The sequence below is a fragment of the Gymnoscopelus microlampas genome (assembly GCF_963454915.1).
Source record: "Gymnoscopelus microlampas genome assembly, chromosome: 13".
Taxonomy (NCBI): domain Eukaryota; kingdom Metazoa; phylum Chordata; class Actinopteri; order Myctophiformes; family Myctophidae; genus Gymnoscopelus; species Gymnoscopelus microlampas.
The window spans coordinates 6,655,073-6,674,387 of NC_139950.1; the positions used below are offsets into that span (position 1 = coordinate 6,655,073).

Below are 19,315 nucleotides of genomic sequence, written 5' to 3' on the forward strand. Positions count from 1 at the left end.
TGGAACACAAATACAAATTACATTCTGTTTGCCTTTTAGTATTTGAAATCAAACATTGCACTGAGCAGACAAGCTTGCCTTGAATACTGAAATGTACAAAAAAAGACCAATAATCTAAATGTACTATGGTAAAAACAGGCCATATACTTATTTGAATACATTAAAAAATCTTCCAAAATACCCAAATAAAGCCGATCTACAAGCTCACAATGTGTCTCATCATTTCTGTGTTGTGAGCTTGTAGATCAGCTGCTATATGTATATATATACTATACGTAGGTACATATACAGTAGCATAAAAAAGTAGCCGATATGCACATGAGGGTTGCCACAAGGTGCAAAAAGTAGCAGCTATGAGGTTAACATAAAGTGCAGTAAACTAACTAGTCTACAAGTTGATGTAAAGAAAACATTCCAAAACTTAAATCTAAAGTTGCATCAAAGGATGTTATCAACCCTCGACATTAAGGATAAAGTTTTTAGCTCTTGGCTCATCAACATCACAACACAGGAACAGGGTACAGGGAACAGTTCTCATCCCTAGTAGCTTCATTGGATCAGAGAGACAGACCAATGCAGCAGGAAGGTGGAGAAGATACCATGAACTTCAGACCTCAGAGACGTCGTCATTCATTGGGATGGACTATGAAGAAAATGGGGGGGGGGGGCTAAGAAGAGTGAACTGTAGCAAAACTCAACCGTTAACTATAATGTGGGGAGAATAATGTGGTGGTTGATCGATTTAAAATGGCAATGAGGTAAATTGACAGCAGGAATTCAAACATGAAACAAACTGTACCTGTACTCATCGATAGATGGAATTTCAGACCAGACCACTGATGAAAATGATGGGGATAAGATGACCCCAACAGGGAAAATGTCCACCTGGAAAAAAACATTACAGAGACATAATAAAAATGATGAAGAGTAGGTAATGTTTTTTTTTTGCTTCAAATGCTTTTGTGTGGGACATGATATGCTATAGTTATTAATAAGTTATTAAAACGTTTAAAAAAATAGTTATTAAAAAGTTACATAGTACAGCTTTAACTCGATGTGTTAAGCTATGTCTGATTCAATGTAGGTAGAAGTGAATAACAGCATGGTTACCTACCTTCTCCAGAATCACTGTATGTGCCCCGCTCACCTGAATTAAGAAAATACCAGAATTAAACCGACACAACAAATTCTAAAACGTTTAACTCTTTAATGCATTTTTGAGACAACTTCTTAGCTTCTTTCACTTTAAAACTTCTGGGCCATTTTTACGTCTACTCTGCCTTTTCTGCCTTTATACTCCTGCACCACCCGACACTCTCCTCTGTTATATTCTTTAAATAATAGGGTCATTTAAACCAATGTTGAACCAGTATGAAAAGGTAAAGTGATTGTTGGAGTATACTTAAATGTGTGCACATCACATCAGATTTGGTTTTTACTCAGTAATCTTATCTGATCAATGAATCTGCCTAGCAACAACCGTGGCTCATGGTTGTATATGGCCTTCACAAGCTATATTAGTCACAGCTCATGTTATAACATACGAATGGGAGAAGAAAATTTGTGTACTAACATTTCAGGCATTTCCTTTTTTTTCCTGGCGCTCGGGTGGTGCAAGGGTAAATGACCTGTCCACCACCACAGAGTGCTTCCAGTTTGGCTGAGTGTCTTAAATGCATAACTGCCCGTGTTCAGGGGAGGGACACCAGGCAGGGAGGGTGATATATGTCGCCGTACGTACTCCTATGGGCTGGGATGGAGACAGTCTGTAGGAAATGTTGAATGGGAGGAGTATGATGGAGGCCCTACATCCTTCAAATGGGGGCATCAGTGGAAACACAGAAATGTGTGTGTTTCATATTTGTGTTTATATGTAAGGGTTCTATTTATTTTATTATTCACTGTTGCATTCATCCAGTTCAGATCCTGCTTTGGAGGAGACCTCTCTGCCACCGATTGGTTAGACACCTTCAGACCACGTGGACCTATCGCAGAAGAAGGCCTCCTATTTAAGAGCTAGCTGTCACCAGCTCTGTAATTTGGCAGTGTGTTAGACGCTACCCATGGAGATGGTCCTCAGTTACTTTGGTCTGTAACGTTGGTTGCTAAAAGTTTAGTTATACTCCGTTCTTGTGAACCCTGTTTGATGTAATTTAGATTAAAGTAGTTAGATAAGATTATTAGATTTCTATTGTACATTTTTATTTGATGTTGGTTAGGTTAGGTAGAGATTTAAAAGCAAGGATAGGTTTAGTTTGGTTTATTTGTTTAATTGCTTTGCACCCTGGCTTGTTTTCTACTGTGTAAATTCAAGTGTTAAAATGAATTAATTGTATGTAAAACAATTCAGCAATCAATAAGAAAACAAAGAAACCCTTATGTGACAATCCGTTATTCCCTAGACAAAAGGATCGTGAAGCGGAAGTAATAATTGGCATGACGACTAAATTGGGAGAACAAAAGAGATAAACAAAAACTGGACACTGTGAATAAATAGTGATATTGTCGTGAGTCTTTGGCATTGTTACATCCCGAAGCTTCCAAATATTTACACCAATTTAGGAAGAAAATAAATGTACAAATAACATATATTGATCCGTGACAACCAAAGTTTTGCAGGTCTTATTTGCCGTTTTTGGAACACAAAAAAACTAAAAAAATACGCGTTTGACGTTACTTCCCGTGCGTCGCGCAGAGCTCGAATGCCTAGATGAGCACATATTGAACCAGACAACGTAATACAGTAAAGCCAATAGCAGCGACCCCCCTCAGTCTACAGTCTTTTTTTTTGTTGCTTAAAATACGTTTTATTTTTGTGGGACATGATATGCTATGTAGTTATTAAAAGGTTACATAGTACAGCTTTAACTTGATGTGTTAAGCTATGTCTGATTCAATATAGGTATGGTAAGTGAATGAACAGCATGGTTACCTACCTTCTTCAGAATCACTGTCTGAGCTGTGCTCACCTGAAATAAGAGAAAATACCAGAATTAAACCAACACAACAAATTCTAAAACTTATAACTCTTTAATGCATTTTTGAGACAACTTCTTTGCTTCTTTCCCTTTAAAACTCTTCTGGGGCCATTTACAGTAAACGTCTACTCTGCCTTTTATTTTACACTCATTCACCACCCGACACTCTCCTCTGTTATATTCTTTAAATAATAGGATAATTTAAACCACTCTACTGAATGTCATGAGGGAACCATGTTGAACCAGTATGAAAAGGTACACTGATTTTTGGAGTATACTTAAATGTGTGCAGATTCAGTTTTTCATCAATTCAATTTCATTTCTTGTGTTCATCACAAGTAAATCATAACACCATATGATTAACAAATGCACTTGCCACTTACCCACAATGAGCTGAACAACACATTCCTCCACCTTCCCTGATTTACACGTGTAAATGCCTCCATCAGAGAGCTTCACTCCAGAGATTCTCAGGGAAACGTTGCCAACTTCAAGTTCTTCTACAAACACAGAGGTCCTGTCTTTATAGACAGAGTTCTGCTCTACAGACACTTCCTGGCCATTCTTGATGACATGGACATTCTGAGGTGTCAGGTCGTTCCTGGTCCATTCCACTGTTGGTTCACTAACTGGGACTGTGAAGTCTGGTTTACATGGCAGAACCACATCTTCACCAACCACTGCAGCGATCTGACGAGGTACTGTGGACGACAAACCACAGTTTCATTCATTTAGATGCATTTAACCTCAGGAGTTTCCGTTAGAGACAGGATCGTCACTTAATCTCACTTGCATGTTTGTTTTAAATCTGTGCTGCTTCTAAAAAAATATTACTTTGCAGACAACAAGAAATGTCCCGGCAAACAGGTGTCGTGTATGAAACGACACCTGCATGAAAAACTTTACATCGTGAAATATTGTTTCTTATATTGTATGCATTTGTTGTCCAGAACAGGTCTTGTTGACTTGTTTTGTAACAGTGTCCAGTAATAACTGGACTGCAGGTAGAACACCGGTCACCTGGTAATTGTGAGCTTCCTAGCACCAGCATTTTATTGAAGTGTCCTTGAGCAAGGCACTGAAACACTAAACAATGCATTTCTTGTTCTGCTGTTTAGCAGAGCTTAGGAGAAGGAGAAATGACAGCCATTTCGGGCGTAGACAAATACGTATACGCCACATTGGCCACTGGGGCCGTACAAAGGGCCGTCAAAGTCGCTTTTTGAAGGGCATGCGTTTTCATAAGATTTGAAAAATAATGACATTGTTGTACACTGTTCTTACTGTAATAAAGTATTTCAAACATGATGGGAAATAATCTCAAAAGGATATTGACCTAGTCTGTGACAAATTGTCTTTTGATGTGAGACCTGAAGTCTTTGAAAAGCCTTTTCAAAATCTTCTTGTGAGACTTTAGTCTTTTAAAAATCTTTGCAAAATTGTGTCAGGTCTGGCCAATCAGGTATGATTGCACTCTCTGATTTTAGCCAGAGAGACTAATTTCAAACCGATTACGTCTTTCTGTCTCAAAGCATTTCCATGCATGTCTGATATGAAGAAGCCATTCATAGACCAGCCTGACTGTAATATAGGACAATAATGGCTTACAACCTACACATTTATTTGTTTTTTCATTTAAATCCATTGGAAACATTGTCTTGAGAGTATATCCAAAGACAAAAAAGACAGACCCCTATAGGCAATTCTTTTGTTCTGTACCACCCAAAGCATCTAAAACTTAAGTTTGTGATTAGAATCAGCTAAATGGTGTGCAGTCTGATATTGTCTGAGAGAGACTGGTTATCCTTGAAGTGACGTGCAAGAAGAGGGTGCTACAGGATTTGTGTATGTACTATATCAACATAAAATGATCTAAATAACTAGAAAAGTGCACTCCTCTGTGTCGGGTTGCCTACCCAAGGCTGTGTTACGACCTGTTATATCACCACCATGAGGCTGATTTGAAACATTTGGGGTGGCAGATCTTCCTTGGCCAACTGGGACATGATTTGTGGCATTTTTGGCAAAACGGGCCCCTCCCGCAAACTTTGGATGCCAATCGTAGAGTTAATGTGAACTGATTTGCTTAAGGGTTTGGACAAAATATGTAGGAGTAGCAAAAAATATTTAATAATACTGATAATTAATTGCATTTTTATAGCGCAAATGACCGAATCATTGGAGGCCATGTAGGTTTCAGTGTCTTGCCCAAGGACACTTCGACATGTGGACAGGAGGAGCCGGGATTCAAACCTCCGACCCACAGATCATTGGACGCTACAGCCGCCCGCAATAATTGCAATTAATTAGCAATAATTGAGGCAGAGGTTCTTCTTTGGTCTGTGTGTGTGTGTGTGTGTGTGTGTGTGTGTGTGTGTGTGTGTGTGTGTGTGTGTGTGTGTGTGTGTGTGTGTATAGTTTCCCGCCTTTCGGTCCAGCGGTGACTGAGATTAGTACAGACGGACAGAAACAGACGGACAGAATCGAAAATATAATCCCTCGCCTTCGGCCGTTCTGGTCTGGCGGGGCTATAACTATCAGACGGGTGCATTTCGCTTTTCCGACGTTAACGAACCCTATACCTAACCCTAACCGCACGCGGAAGCCACTAGTCGGAGTGGCGAGATGTCGGAATGGAAGGAGCACCCCCTATCAGGCAATCTAAAGACATTTCAAAAGTGAGGACAGACTCATCCATGAAAACCATTTCAACAGTGTAAAATACACTAACACTACTTTGAATTAACCTGTTTTCCACAATTATAATTTCTCAGTACAATTGCCTTACCAACTATGAGTTGAACAGTGAAGTTCTTGTTGAATTCAGGAAGGGAGCACGTATAGTTTCCTTCATCAGATGATTTCACTCTGGAGAGTTTGAGGGACACATTGCCTTTCTTGAATTCAGCCATGAATACAGATGTTCTTCTGACGTAGGAAGAATTCTTACCATCATCATATTCCTTCAAGTTCCTCTGGAAATGAACATACTGATCTTGTGGTAGGTCGGTTCTGTTCCACTCTAAGGTCATTCCAGGAAGGTCAATGGTGGGATCAATGTTGGGATCAATCTCACATGGAAGAACAGCATCATCTCCAACAGATGTTTTTACTATCAGGCATTTCCCTGAGAAGAGTAGAGAAGACAAGAGAATAATTTAAGATATGGGCGGTGCCATACCTTTGGTTAGCCTGGTAAACCCTCCCTCCAGAAATCTCAATTGTATTTTATTTCAATCAAATGGAAATGAGATTTCCGGAGGGAGGGTTTACCAGGCTAGGTTTACCAGGCTAACCTTTGGTTGCTTTGTAGGCCAACATCAGTGTTTTGTACACTGTGCGGGCAGTAACTGGGAGCCAATGGAGTGAATTGACAGTTGTGAATAAACATTCTGCATCTTCTGATGTGCGTGCTACATCCCCCAGGACAAGATTAAGCCTATGTGAGTGGCAATGTGTGTCGGTAGCATTCGGAAATGCTACCTACACATATCTCTCCTTGATATACTGTACCCCGGCTTAGTACACATAGTGTAAGCAAACATCCACAGCTCCTACAGTTGATTGACCAGAATTCAACTAAAATAAATAAAAATAAACAAAAACAAAAAAATAACCCCCCCCCCTCTAGGAAAAGGGAAAACAGCCAAAAAGAACTTATGGCAAAGATTTAGAATGTAGGTTAAAGACTTAGTTAAACAGAATGTGAAATCATAAAGACCTTAAAATTAAAGAGTAACAGGATCCCAAAAATACTTTCTTTCAAAGGTAAGATGGCGAGAGCAAAAATTCCTTGCTCTGCCTTTTTCTGAAAGGGTGATCTTTCTAAAAAAGGCTTAGCACTGAAGTCCAACCCTAACCATTCCCTAACCAGCGAGTACCTCAAACATTTGAAGGAAGGTTTACAAAGATCCTTTTCTCTTTCCTTTTCTCTTATTTTTAAAACAATCTCACAAGAGAACAAGCCATGCACACTCCAGAGACACAGAGTGAAAATGAAGGAAATAAGCCACACCCATAGATACACTGATTGGACAAAGGAAAAAACAAAGGCCACCCAGCCACACCCCCAAACAAATTAATAGGCTAAAGCAGAATAAAGCCACACCCACCTCCCAGTACATAAATACAGGAGGACCATTAAATTATTTTCACAGGGAGAATCACAATAGCCTGACGAAGAACAACAGAGTTCGAAACGTTGCGAATATGAAAACTTAGCCAGTTAAAATAGGATCAACATGAGAGTTGGAACCACGGAGGAGATCACCACAACCATTGGGGCCTAGGGAACCGCAGTGAGTACTAAGCAGGGAGTACTGACAGGGAGTACTGAACGGTGAGAACTTAGCAGTGAGTACTATGCAAAAAGTACTGATCAGTGAGCACTGACAGTTAGTACGGAGCACAGTGCAGCCCTGCAAAGGGATGTAATACTGGGCACAGGGAATACTGGAAAACAGTCTGTACTGAAGCAATGAGAAAAAATATTGTATTTTTTCAATATATTGTACTGCGTAGTGAGTACTGAACAGTGAGTCCTGAGCAGTGAGTACTGAACACAGTGACTAGCGAATATGAAAACTTAGCCAGTTAAAATAGGATCAACATGAGAGTTGGAACCACGGAGGAGATCACCACAACCATTGGGGCCTAGGGAACCGCAGTGAGTACTAAGCAGGGAGTACTGACAGGGAGTACTGAACGGTGAGAACTTAGCAGTGAGTACTATGCAAAAAGTACTGATCAGTGAGCACTGACAGTTAGTACGGAGCACAGTGCAGCCCTGCAAAGGGATGTAATACTGGGCACAGGGAATACTGGAAAACAGTCTGTACTGAAGCAATGAGAAAAAATATTGTATTTTTTCAATATATTGTACTGCGTAGTGAGTACTGAACAGTGAGTCCTGAGCAGTGAGTACTGAGCACAGTGACTAGCGAATATGAAAACTTAGCCAGTTAAAATAGGATCAACATGAGAGTTGGAACCACGGAGGAGATCACCACAACCATTGGGGCCTAGGGAACCGCAGTGAGTACTAAGCAGGGAGTACTGACAGGGAGTACTGAACGGTGAGAACTTAGCAGTGAGTACTATGCAAAAAGTACTGATCAGTGAGCACTGACAGTTAGTACGGAGCACAGTGCAGCCCTGCAAAGGGATGTAATACTGGGCACAGGGAATACTGGAAAACAGTCTGTACTGAAGCAATGAGAAAAAATATTGTATTTTTTCAATATATTGTACTGCGTAGTGAGTACTGAACAGTGAGTCCTGAGCAGTGAGTACTGAGCACAGTGACTAGCGAATATGAAAACTTAGCCAGTTAAAATAGGATCAACATGAGAGTTGGAACCACGGAGGAGATCACCACAACCATTGGGGCCTAGGGAACCGCAGTGAGTACTAAGCAGGGAGTACTGACAGGGAGTACTGAACGGTGAGAACTTAGCAGTGAGTACTATGCAAAAAGTACTGATCAGTGAGCACTGACAGTTAGTACGGAGCACAGTGCAGCCCTGCAAAGGGATGTAATACTGGGCACAGGGAATACTGGAAAACAGTCTGTACTGAAGCAATGAGAAAAAATATTGTATTTTTTCAATATATTGTACTGCGTAGTGAGTACTGAACAGTGAGTACTGAACACAGTGAGCAGCACCACCTCTCCTCTTGGCTGGTGGATTGTAGATTTTAAAAGCCTTAACTTAGCCAGTTAAAATAGGAAAGAATACCCAAACCTTCACCCTGACCTTAACCGTAGTAGAGGGTGACTAGGAATGTGAAATCAGTGGAGACTCTTACATTTTAGGACCATTAGGGGTTATCAATGAGTGGGGACCACTTAGTATAAACAGGGGGGTGTGATTACTAGGTGAACTCAATTCTCACACCCCTCAACCCCTCCCTGAACCTAAAGGGTCCTTGCTTGTAAAACAGAACTTCACACCCACAGGTGTGAGGTGTGAAGACACTCCCTTCCTTAAAAAACAGCCCACTCAGCCCTTCAAAGGGAGGAAGGGGGTGAGAAATTAGAGCAACTGAAAACGTTAATTTCACACCCAGAGGGGAGAGAGTACTTCAAAAGTCCCTCCCTGTAAACAGGAACTCCACACCCAGAGGTGAGAGGATGATAATAATAATAATAAAATGTTTTTGCAAATGTGAAAACTTAGCCATTTAAAATAGGATCAACATGAGAGTTGGAATATGTTTTTGCAAATGTGAAAACTTAGCCAGTTAAAAGAGGACCTTTTGGTATGCGGTCTAATATAGAAAAGACTCAGGAATCTGGACAATCCTGCCCTCAGCAGTCACTGGGAAGGTTAGTTGGGGTACACGCAGTCCCCACAAACATCATTTACGATTCTGTGCGTATCGGTACATAACTCGGACGGCGCTGAGTCGACTAGCAGCCCAGCGGCTGGTCGACGCGGGCACTCGCGCCTGGAGGCGCTCGGGCGCGTCTCCTCAGCCTTAAGGTCTGCTGAGTCGGCGCGCCTCCATCATGGTCCAAAACTATATTTGTTTTCTTAAATCTGTTATTGAGTCCTAATCCTGTACCATTCTTATAATGAGATTATGGATGATTTTTTGGTATGCGGTCCAAGTGGGACTCAGGATGACTGGACTTACCTGCCATGCACAGTCCCCAGTGAACATTTCTCACAAAGTTCACTGGCAATTTTAATTTATTTTATAGTTTGTAAACATGCCTAAAAACCTAAACCTTAAAGAAAGGTTAAATGGTTAACCCTAATTGGGAATCCTTCCCCCCCCCCCCCTCTAGGAAAAGGGAAAACAGCCAAAAAGAACTTATGGCAAAGATTTAGAATGTAGGTTAAAGACTTAGTTAAACAGAATGTGAAATCATAAAGACCTTAAAATTAAAGAGTAACAGGATCCCAAAAATACTTTCTTTCAAAGGTAAGATGGCGAGAGCAAAAATTCCTTGCTCTGCCTTTTTCTGAAAGGGTGATCTTTCTAAAAAAGGCTTAGCACTGAAGTCCAACCCTAACCATTCCCTAACCAGCGAGTACCTCAAACATTTGAAGGAAGGTTTACAAAGATCCTTTTCTCTTTCCTTTTCTCTTATTTTTAAAACAATCTCACAAGAGAACAAGCCATGCACACTCCAGAGACACAGAGTGAAAATGAAGGAAATAAGCCACACCCATAGATACACTGATTGGACAAAGGAAAAAACAAAGGCCACCCAGCCACACCCCCAAACAAATTAATAGGCTAAAGCAGAATAAAGCCACACCCACCTCCCAGTACATAAATACAGGAGGACCATTAAATTATTTTCACAGGGAGAATCACAATAGCCTGACGAAGAACAACAGAGTTCGAAACGTTGCGAATATGAAAACTTAGCCAGTTAAAATAGGATCAACATGAGAGTTGGAACCACGGAGGAGATCACCACAACCATTGGGGCCTAGGGAACCGCAGTGAGTACTAAGCAGGGAGTACTGACAGGGAGTACTGAACGGTGAGAACTTAGCAGTGAGTACTATGCAAAAAGTACTGATCAGTGAGCACTGACAGTTAGTACGGAGCACAGTGCAGCCCTGCAAAGGGATGTAATACTGGGCACAGGGAATACTGGAAAACAGTCTGTACTGAAGCAATGAGAAAAAATATTGTATTTTTTCAATATATTGTACTGCGTAGTGAGTACTGAACAGTGAGTCCTGAGCAGTGAGTACTGAACACAGTGACTAGCGAATATGAAAACTTAGCCAGTTAAAATAGGATCAACATGAGAGTTGGAACCACGGAGGAGATCACCACAACCATTGGGGCCTAGGGAACCGCAGTGAGTACTAAGCAGGGAGTACTGACAGGGAGTACTGAACGGTGAGAACTTAGCAGTGAGTACTATGCAAAAAGTACTGATCAGTGAGCACTGACAGTTAGTACGGAGCACAGTGCAGCCCTGCAAAGGGATGTAATACTGGGCACAGGGAATACTGGAAAACAGTCTGTACTGAAGCAATGAGAAAAAATATTGTATTTTTTCAATATATTGTACTGCGTAGTGAGTACTGAACAGTGAGTCCTGAGCAGTGAGTACTGAGCACAGTGACTAGCGAATATGAAAACTTAGCCAGTTAAAATAGGATCAACATGAGAGTTGGAACCACGGAGGAGATCACCACAACCATTGGGGCCTAGGGAACCGCAGTGAGTACTAAGCAGGGAGTACTGACAGGGAGTACTGAACGGTGAGAACTTAGCAGTGAGTACTATGCAAAAAGTACTGATCAGTGAGCACTGACAGTTAGTACGGAGCACAGTGCAGCCCTGCAAAGGGATGTAATACTGGGCACAGGGAATACTGGAAAACAGTCTGTACTGAAGCAATGAGAAAAAATATTGTATTTTTTCAATATATTGTACTGCGTAGTGAGTACTGAACAGTGAGTCCTGAGCAGTGAGTACTGAGCACAGTGACTAGCGAATATGAAAACTTAGCCAGTTAAAATAGGATCAACATGAGAGTTGGAACCACGGAGGAGATCACCACAACCATTGGGGCCTAGGGAACCGCAGTGAGTACTAAGCAGGGAGTACTGACAGGGAGTACTGAACGGTGAGAACTTAGCAGTGAGTACTATGCAAAAAGTACTGATCAGTGAGCACTGACAGTTAGTACGGAGCACAGTGCAGCCCTGCAAAGGGATGTAATACTGGGCACAGGGAATACTGGAAAACAGTCTGTACTGAAGCAATGAGAAAAAATATTGTATTTTTTCAATATATTGTACTGCGTAGTGAGTACTGAACAGTGAGTACTGAACACAGTGAGCAGCACCACCTCTCCTCTTGGCTGGTGGATTGTAGATTTTAAAAGCCTTAACTTAGCCAGTTAAAATAGGAAAGAATACCCAAACCTTCACCCTGACCTTAACCGTAGTAGAGGGTGACTAGGAATGTGAAATCAGTGGAGACTCTTACATTTTAGGACCATTAGGGGTTATCAATGAGTGGGGACCACTTAGTATAAACAGGGGGGTGTGATTACTAGGTGAACTCAATTCTCACACCCCTCAACCCCTCCCTGAACCTAAAGGGTCCTTGCTTGTAAAACAGAACTTCACACCCACAGGTGTGAGGTGTGAAGACACTCCCTTCCTTAAAAAACAGCCCACTCAGCCCTTCAAAGGGAGGAAGGGGGTGAGAAATTAGAGCAACTGAAAACGTTAATTTCACACCCAGAGGGGAGAGAGTACTTCAAAAGTCCCTCCCTGTAAACAGGAACTCCACACCCAGAGGTGAGAGGATGATAATAATAATAATAAAATGTTTTTGCAAATGTGAAAACTTAGCCATTTAAAATAGGATCAACATGAGAGTTGGAATATGTTTTTGCAAATGTGAAAACTTAGCCAGTTAAAAGAGGACCTTTTGGTATGCGGTCTAATATAGAAAAGACTCAGGAATCTGGACAATCCTGCCCTCAGCAGTCACTGGGAAGGTTAGTTGGGGTACACGCAGTCCCCACAAACATCATTTACGATTCTGTGCGTATCGGTACATAACTCGGACGGCGCTGAGTCGACTAGCAGCCCAGCGGCTGGTCGACGCGGGCACTCGCGCCTGGAGGCGCTCGGGCGCGTCTCCTCAGCCTTAAGGTCTGCTGAGTCGGCGCGCCTCCATCATGGTCCAAAACTATATTTGTTTTCTTAAATCTGTTATTGAGTCCTAATCCTGTACCATTCTTATAATGAGATTATGGATGATTTTTTGGTATGCGGTCCAAGTGGGACTCAGGATGACTGGACTTACCTGCCATGCACAGTCCCCAGTGAACATTTCTCACAAAGTTCACTGGCAATTTTAATTTATTTTATAGTTTGTAAACATGCCTAAAAACCTAAACCTTAAAGAAAGGTTAAATGGTTAACCCTAATTGGGAATCCTTCCCCCCCCCCCCCTCTAGGAAAAGGGAAAACAGCCAAAAAGAACTTATGGCAAAGATTTAGAATGTAGGTTAAAGACTTAGTTAAACAGAATGTGAAATCATAAAGACCTTAAAATTAAAGAGTAACAGGATCCCAAAAATACTTTCTTTCAAAGGTAAGATGGCGAGAGCAAAAATTCCTTGCTCTGCCTTTTTCTGAAAGGGTGATCTTTCTAAAAAAGGCTTAGCACTGAAGTCCAACCCTAACCATTCCCTAACCGCACGCGGAAGCCACTAGTCGGAGTGGCGAGATGTCGGAATGGAAGGAGCACCCCCTATCAGGCAATCTAAAGACATTTCAAAAGTGAGGACAGACTCATCCATGAAAACCATTTCAACAGTGTAAAATACACTAACACTACTTTGAATTAACCTGTTTTCCACAATTATAATTTCTCAGTACAATTGCCTTACCAACTATGAGTTGAACAGTGAAGTTCTTGTTGAATTCAGGAAGGGAGCACGTATAGTTTCCTTCATCAGATGATTTCACTCTGGAGAGTTTGAGGGACACATTGCCTTTCTTGAATTCAGCCATGAATACAGATGTTCTTCTGACGTAGGAAGAATTCTTACCATCATCATATTCCTTCAAGTTCCTCTGGAAATGAACATACTGATCTTGTGGTAGGTCGGTTCTGTTCCACTCTAAGGTCATTCCAGGAAGGTCAATGGTGGGATCAATGTTGGGATCAATCTCACATGGAAGAACAGCATCATCTCCAACAGATGTTTTTACTATCAGGCATTTCCCTGAGAAGAGTAGAGAAGACAAGAGAATAATTTAAGATATGGGCGGTGCCATACCTTTGGTTAGCCTGGTAAACCCTCCCTCCAGAAATCTCAATTGTATTTTATTTCAATCAAATGGAAATGAGATTTCCGGAGGGAGGGTTTACCAGGCTAGGTTTACCAGGCTAACCTTTGGTTGCTTTGTAGGCCAACATCAGTGTTTTGTACACTGTGCGGGCAGTAACTGGGAGCCAATGGAGTGAATTGACAGTTGTGAATAAACATTCTGCATCTTCTGATGTGCGTGCTACATCCCCCAGGACAAGATTAAGCCTATGTGAGTGGCAATGTGTGTCGGTAGCATTCGGAAATGCTACCTACACATATCTCTCCTTGATATACTGTACCCCGGCTTAGTACACATAGTGTAAGCAAACATCCACAGCTCCTACAGTTGATTGACCAGAATTCAACTAAAATAAATAAAAATAAACAAAAACAAAAAAATAACCCATTGTCCTCTCTTTCAATGAAAATTTCATTTAAAGCCTATGCCAATTTTCAATGAAATAAAATGTAGCTTAACTGCAGTGTAATTTACCTTCATTGTAGTAGAGCGGAATCAGAACTGAAATTATGAGACCCTTGATGGAATGTGAATATGCCATCTTCATATCTAGAAAGGAAAATAAATAATGAAAGAAAGAAATGTAGCTGCAAGCAGCGATACGGGGGCCAAGGAATGCAATATCCGATATGCAATATGCAATACGAATACGCACAATAAGCCATGGAAACAGAATATTGAACTTGAGACAAAGCAGCCCATGCAATTAACAGCCGAGTGCTGAAGGATTGTGGATATATAGCTCCATAAAGAACCTCTCCCCCCTCATTCAACCCGGAAAATAGTCTAGATGGAAAGGGGGGTCCACGCGCATAGGGTGGACTTTTTGACGCCACCTGTTTTTTCGTAATCCTTGAAGGGTGTATTTTAAGATTCTGCCAGGTAACAGGCTGAAAAAATGTCCCATGGGGTTCATTTTTAACCCTTTCTTACACAACTCCTACCCAAATTCGAAAATGTAAAAAAAGACAAAACAGCATAGCTATTCAAATAAACAACCTACAGGGACAAATGAACACGTTTCCATACAATTAGGACCCAAGGAATTCATAAAAAATGTTATTATTAAGATTCAAGCACATCTTGACTCTGTTTCGGGGCAAAAACTGCACATAAATAGCAGAAAATGGTCGTATCACAGCTATTACTTCTCTTTTTTACTAAATTCTTAGATGGATTTTTCCTTGACAACTGTTTTTTCTTAATCCTTGAAGGGCGTATTTTAAGATTCTGCCAGGTAACAGGCTGACAAAATGCCCCATGGGGTTAATTTTTAACCCTTTCCTAAACAACTCCTACCCAAATTCGAAAATGTAAAAAAAGACAAAACAGCATAGCTATTAGGGTTTAACACCAGGAATCCCGGGATGCGGGAATCCTGGTGTTATTTACCGTCCCGGGAACCGACGTCGGTTCCCAGGATTTTTTTTTTTTCTTGTTAGAAATTACTACTAATTGTAGAAAGGCTGCGGACAGATACAGTGCGGAAACAATTGGCAATTAGGCTGCCTACCACCACAATATCCTCGCCAACCGTGCGAGCATGGCGGCTCCTTCAGGCTCAGCTGTGTGGAAGGATTTTACTAAAATGAATGACAGAGAGGCTAAATGCAATACCTGCAAAAAAAAATTAAAGTGCAGTGGAGGGTCAACCAGTGGTTTGGCTAGACACAAGGCCACCCACAGGTCGGGCAGCGGAGCTGGCGAGAGCCGTGAGACAAGCGACGCTGCCACTGGGCCTCCTGGCAAACAAATGAAACTCGACTCCTACTTCGGTGCAAAGAAACCACTCAATGCGATTCTGGCCGAGCTTGCCGCGCTGGATGGATTTTCATTCAATGCTATAGCAAAGAGTGCATATCTCCGACATGCCCTGGAGAATGACGGCCACAAGTTGCCAACAAACCCAGACTTGATAGTGAAGAAGGTGCAGGACTTTGCGGCGGAGCAACAGAGCCATCTGGTCGATGCCTTTAAAATGATGATACGCAACACGGGTGTTTGTTTCTCGCTTACAATGGATGAATATACCTCCCTACAAAACAAGTGATTTATGAACATTAACCTGCACACTGAGGACGACCATTGGAACCTGGGGGTTTTCCGGATTGAGGGAAGCATGACGTCCGAGAGAGTGGTTGAGCTTATGAATGATAAACTTGCAATCTATTCCCTTAACATGGATGACCACATCGTGTGTGCCACCACCGACGGAGCCTCTGTGATGGTGAAGTATGGAAAACTGGTCCTCCCTGAACACCAGCTGTGCTATTGCCACGCCATCCACCTGGCCGTTATGGATATACTCTACTCCAAAAAAACGGCCCAGGATGCAAATGATGATACGAGTGATGATGATGAAGAGGCCGGCTCTGAAGAAAATGTGGAGGAGCAGCGTCTATCCAGAGTGAATTTACAGAGCTCTGTGGACAAGGTGATTATTTTTAACTATTAAACGTTGTTACACACCGCACCAAACATGTTTTATTATTGTCTCACTCACGTCAGCCTATAATAGACCCATATTAATGTAATGAATTTTTAGCTATTTTCACCTATTAATAGTAGTCTACAACTATCCCACCCAGGTTCGAAAGATTGCCAGACATTTCCGAAGGTCTCCTCGTTCCAACGAGATACTACAGGCTTACGTCAAAGAAGATTTGGGAAAAGAATTGAAGCTCCATCTAGACTGTCGCACAAGGTGGGACAGTATGAGTGACATGGTGGACCGTTACATTATGCTGCATCGCCCCGTTTCCAAAGCACTGATTGACGTCCAGCCAGCGCTGATCGTCACAGATGATGAGTTAACCAGCCTTCAGGAATTAGCAAATTGCGTTAAACCCTTGAAGATGGGAGTAAAAAAAATGTGCGATAGAGGAGCAAATCTTCTGAAGGCAGATGCCATTTTCAAGTTTATCCTTTCCGAGCTGGAGAAGCAGGACAGTTACATCTCTCAGGAGATGACGGAGGCCATCAGGACCCGATTCGGGGACAGGAGACTGAACAACATCGTGTCTTTGTACAGGTTATTATTATTATTATTACTATAGCCTATTATTACTTTACATTATAAAAGCCCATATATGGGCTTTCATAATGTAATACTAGGCTAATTATTATTATTATTATTATTATTATTATAGCCTATTATTCCTTTACATGAAAGCCAGGCTATATTTAACCTACACATTATTTGTTTAGGTACCTGCAAAACCCAGTCATTGTGACTACAGGAGACGTGCTGTTCGCTATGCCCTCCAAAAATACTCTGGTGAAGACAGCACTCAGTCTCTGCGAGCGCCTGTTTGTAACAGGTGACACAGCAGAACCCCAACCACCTGATGAGGAACGCAATCAGAAGAGCAGAGTCAGACTACCGTGAGCCTACAAGCCCACCTGCAGAAAGAAATAGATGCGTGCATGAAAGGCCCAGACTTTGAGGAAAAGACTGGGAATGACCTGCAGAAAATCCTTTCGAAGGAATTTGCGCTCTTCGAAGCAACCAAAGTTCGGCCTGAAAATCTCCAACGCCTCTACTTGGCTCTTGGGACCATTCAGCCAACATCAGTGGAAGCTGAGCGAGCCTTTTCAGTGTGTGGGATTTTTATTACCAAACTGAGAAACAGACTGAGCGACAAATCAATCAATGCACTTTGCTTCCTCAAATCCCACTTCGTCAAATCCCGCAGGGAAGAGAAATAAAGTAATCAAGTGAGCCTGTTTAATTGCCTAATTTATTTTGTTATATAGGCTACAGTAGGAGGTATTTATTATTTTAAAATGTTTTTTCGTTCAAGAAAAAGCATTCGTGTTCAAGAGATTTCTCTCCTGTGTGAATCCATCTGTTGAAATTAAGAGTTGCATTTAGATTGGCCACATACAACTTAAGTGTTTCCATTCCCCTGTATCAATCCTTGTGGATGTCATTTGCTCATGTGCATCTTCAGAGTACTATACACGCAGCTGTTTATTTTTTTGTTCTAGTTTTGATTTTTGGCATCCATAGGACCTCTAATATAGGGATTTTGATGATCCCAAGAAAAGAAGTGGTCCCAAGTGTGTTTTTAGCGGCGCTGGCGCCGCTCTATACATAGTATAGAGCGGCCTGCTCTATACCTGGCTTTTGCGTCAACGTTCTGATTGGTCAGACCCGTCAACAAAGTGATTGGTCAAGCTTCACGTGACACATGGCTATAAACACATTATAAACATATCGATGACATAATGTATCAAAGGCGCCGCTACCTTCACACAGGGTGTGATTTTTTTTAAATGTTTTATTACCCCTATGAGACCTGCGGGATGGCTGGCTGGAACGCCGGCGAGACTGTCTTTCGGACACTGTGGAACGCTCAAATTTAGACGCAGCCCAAAGATAGAGATACCATTTGATTCCAGACAACCTCGGGCTTCCAATGAGACCAACCTTGTCATGCTACCTTGTCGGGAAGGGGGCTAAATACCTAATGATTCAAAGTTAAGACAACATTTTGGCAAGGAAAAAACGGCCATCACCATTTTCCAAATGGTCCCTTGAGCTGTCACCTCAATATATGTAAATGGTTACATGGATACCTACAAGCCTCCCCTGTACAGACATGTCAAAGTTATGCCAATCTCATGCAGTTTTAGGCAAGAACCATGAAGGTATTTGCATGCAGTACAAATATGTAATTTCCGCCTAATGTAAAAAGGAGACCACTTTACTGTATCTATAGCTGTATGAGACCACTGTACTGGATCTATAGCTGTATGAGACCACTGTACTATATATATATATATATACCACTGTACTGTATCTACACCACTGTACTGTATCTATTGCTATATGAGACCACTGTACTGTATCTAGAGGCACTACACTCTCCCCCCACCAAAAACAGTCGTCCTCACGACAAACGTGAACAATTAGCCTGTGGCATTTCAAACTTCACTCCATAAAGGTAGTCAAGCACTTTATGCCGGCACTTTATATTTCTGGATGTAGCCTTTTATTTTATCTCTTGCACTAGATGCGCCCAGACTTATGTTTTATGCTATGGTGTTTCATGTCTGTTGTTGTCCTGTTCTGTACTGTCTGTATGTTTTAAACCACTATTCTGGCTGTAAACCTAATTGCCCTTCTGGGACACTAATAAAGACCTTGAACCTTGAACACACTCACCATGAAATAAGTTAATACAATAATTGTTCTATTGTGTTTGTACTCACAGATTAGAAGGTAGAGTGATGTTTGCTCCATGCTGTGTTACTGCTCACTGACTGACACACTGTTATGACAGTGACTGACTGTTGTCTCCTCCTACCACTGTTGGGGTGGCAAGGGGGCTGTACTGAAGGAAGTGGTCCACTGCTGAGTTTCCTTGAAGTGTGAGCTCATTTAGAACACCCTTTGGAAAATCACCAATAGTCTTAATATACATTTCATATTATTGTGAATAGGGGGCCGAAATCTATTATCTGTCCATAGATATTTATTTACCCTGTCATACGGTG

General features: G+C 41.6%; 1 protein-coding gene across 1 annotated transcript; it reads right to left on the minus strand.

Annotated features, from left to right (window-relative positions):
* Window positions 1-2,928: 2,928 nt before the first annotated feature.
* LOC311058502 (CD276 antigen-like) lies at window positions 2,929-14,354 on the minus strand (the record flags this gene model as incomplete). The annotated part of the gene is made up of 5 exons (XM_084075964.1): window positions 2,929-2,969; window positions 3,362-3,679; window positions 5,767-6,105; window positions 13,369-13,707; window positions 14,288-14,354. The coding sequence occupies 5 exons, from the start codon at window positions 14,352-14,354 to the stop codon at window positions 2,929-2,931; spliced, it is 1,104 nt and encodes a 367-aa protein (XP_083932090.1).
* Window positions 14,355-19,315: the final 4,961 nt, after the last annotated feature.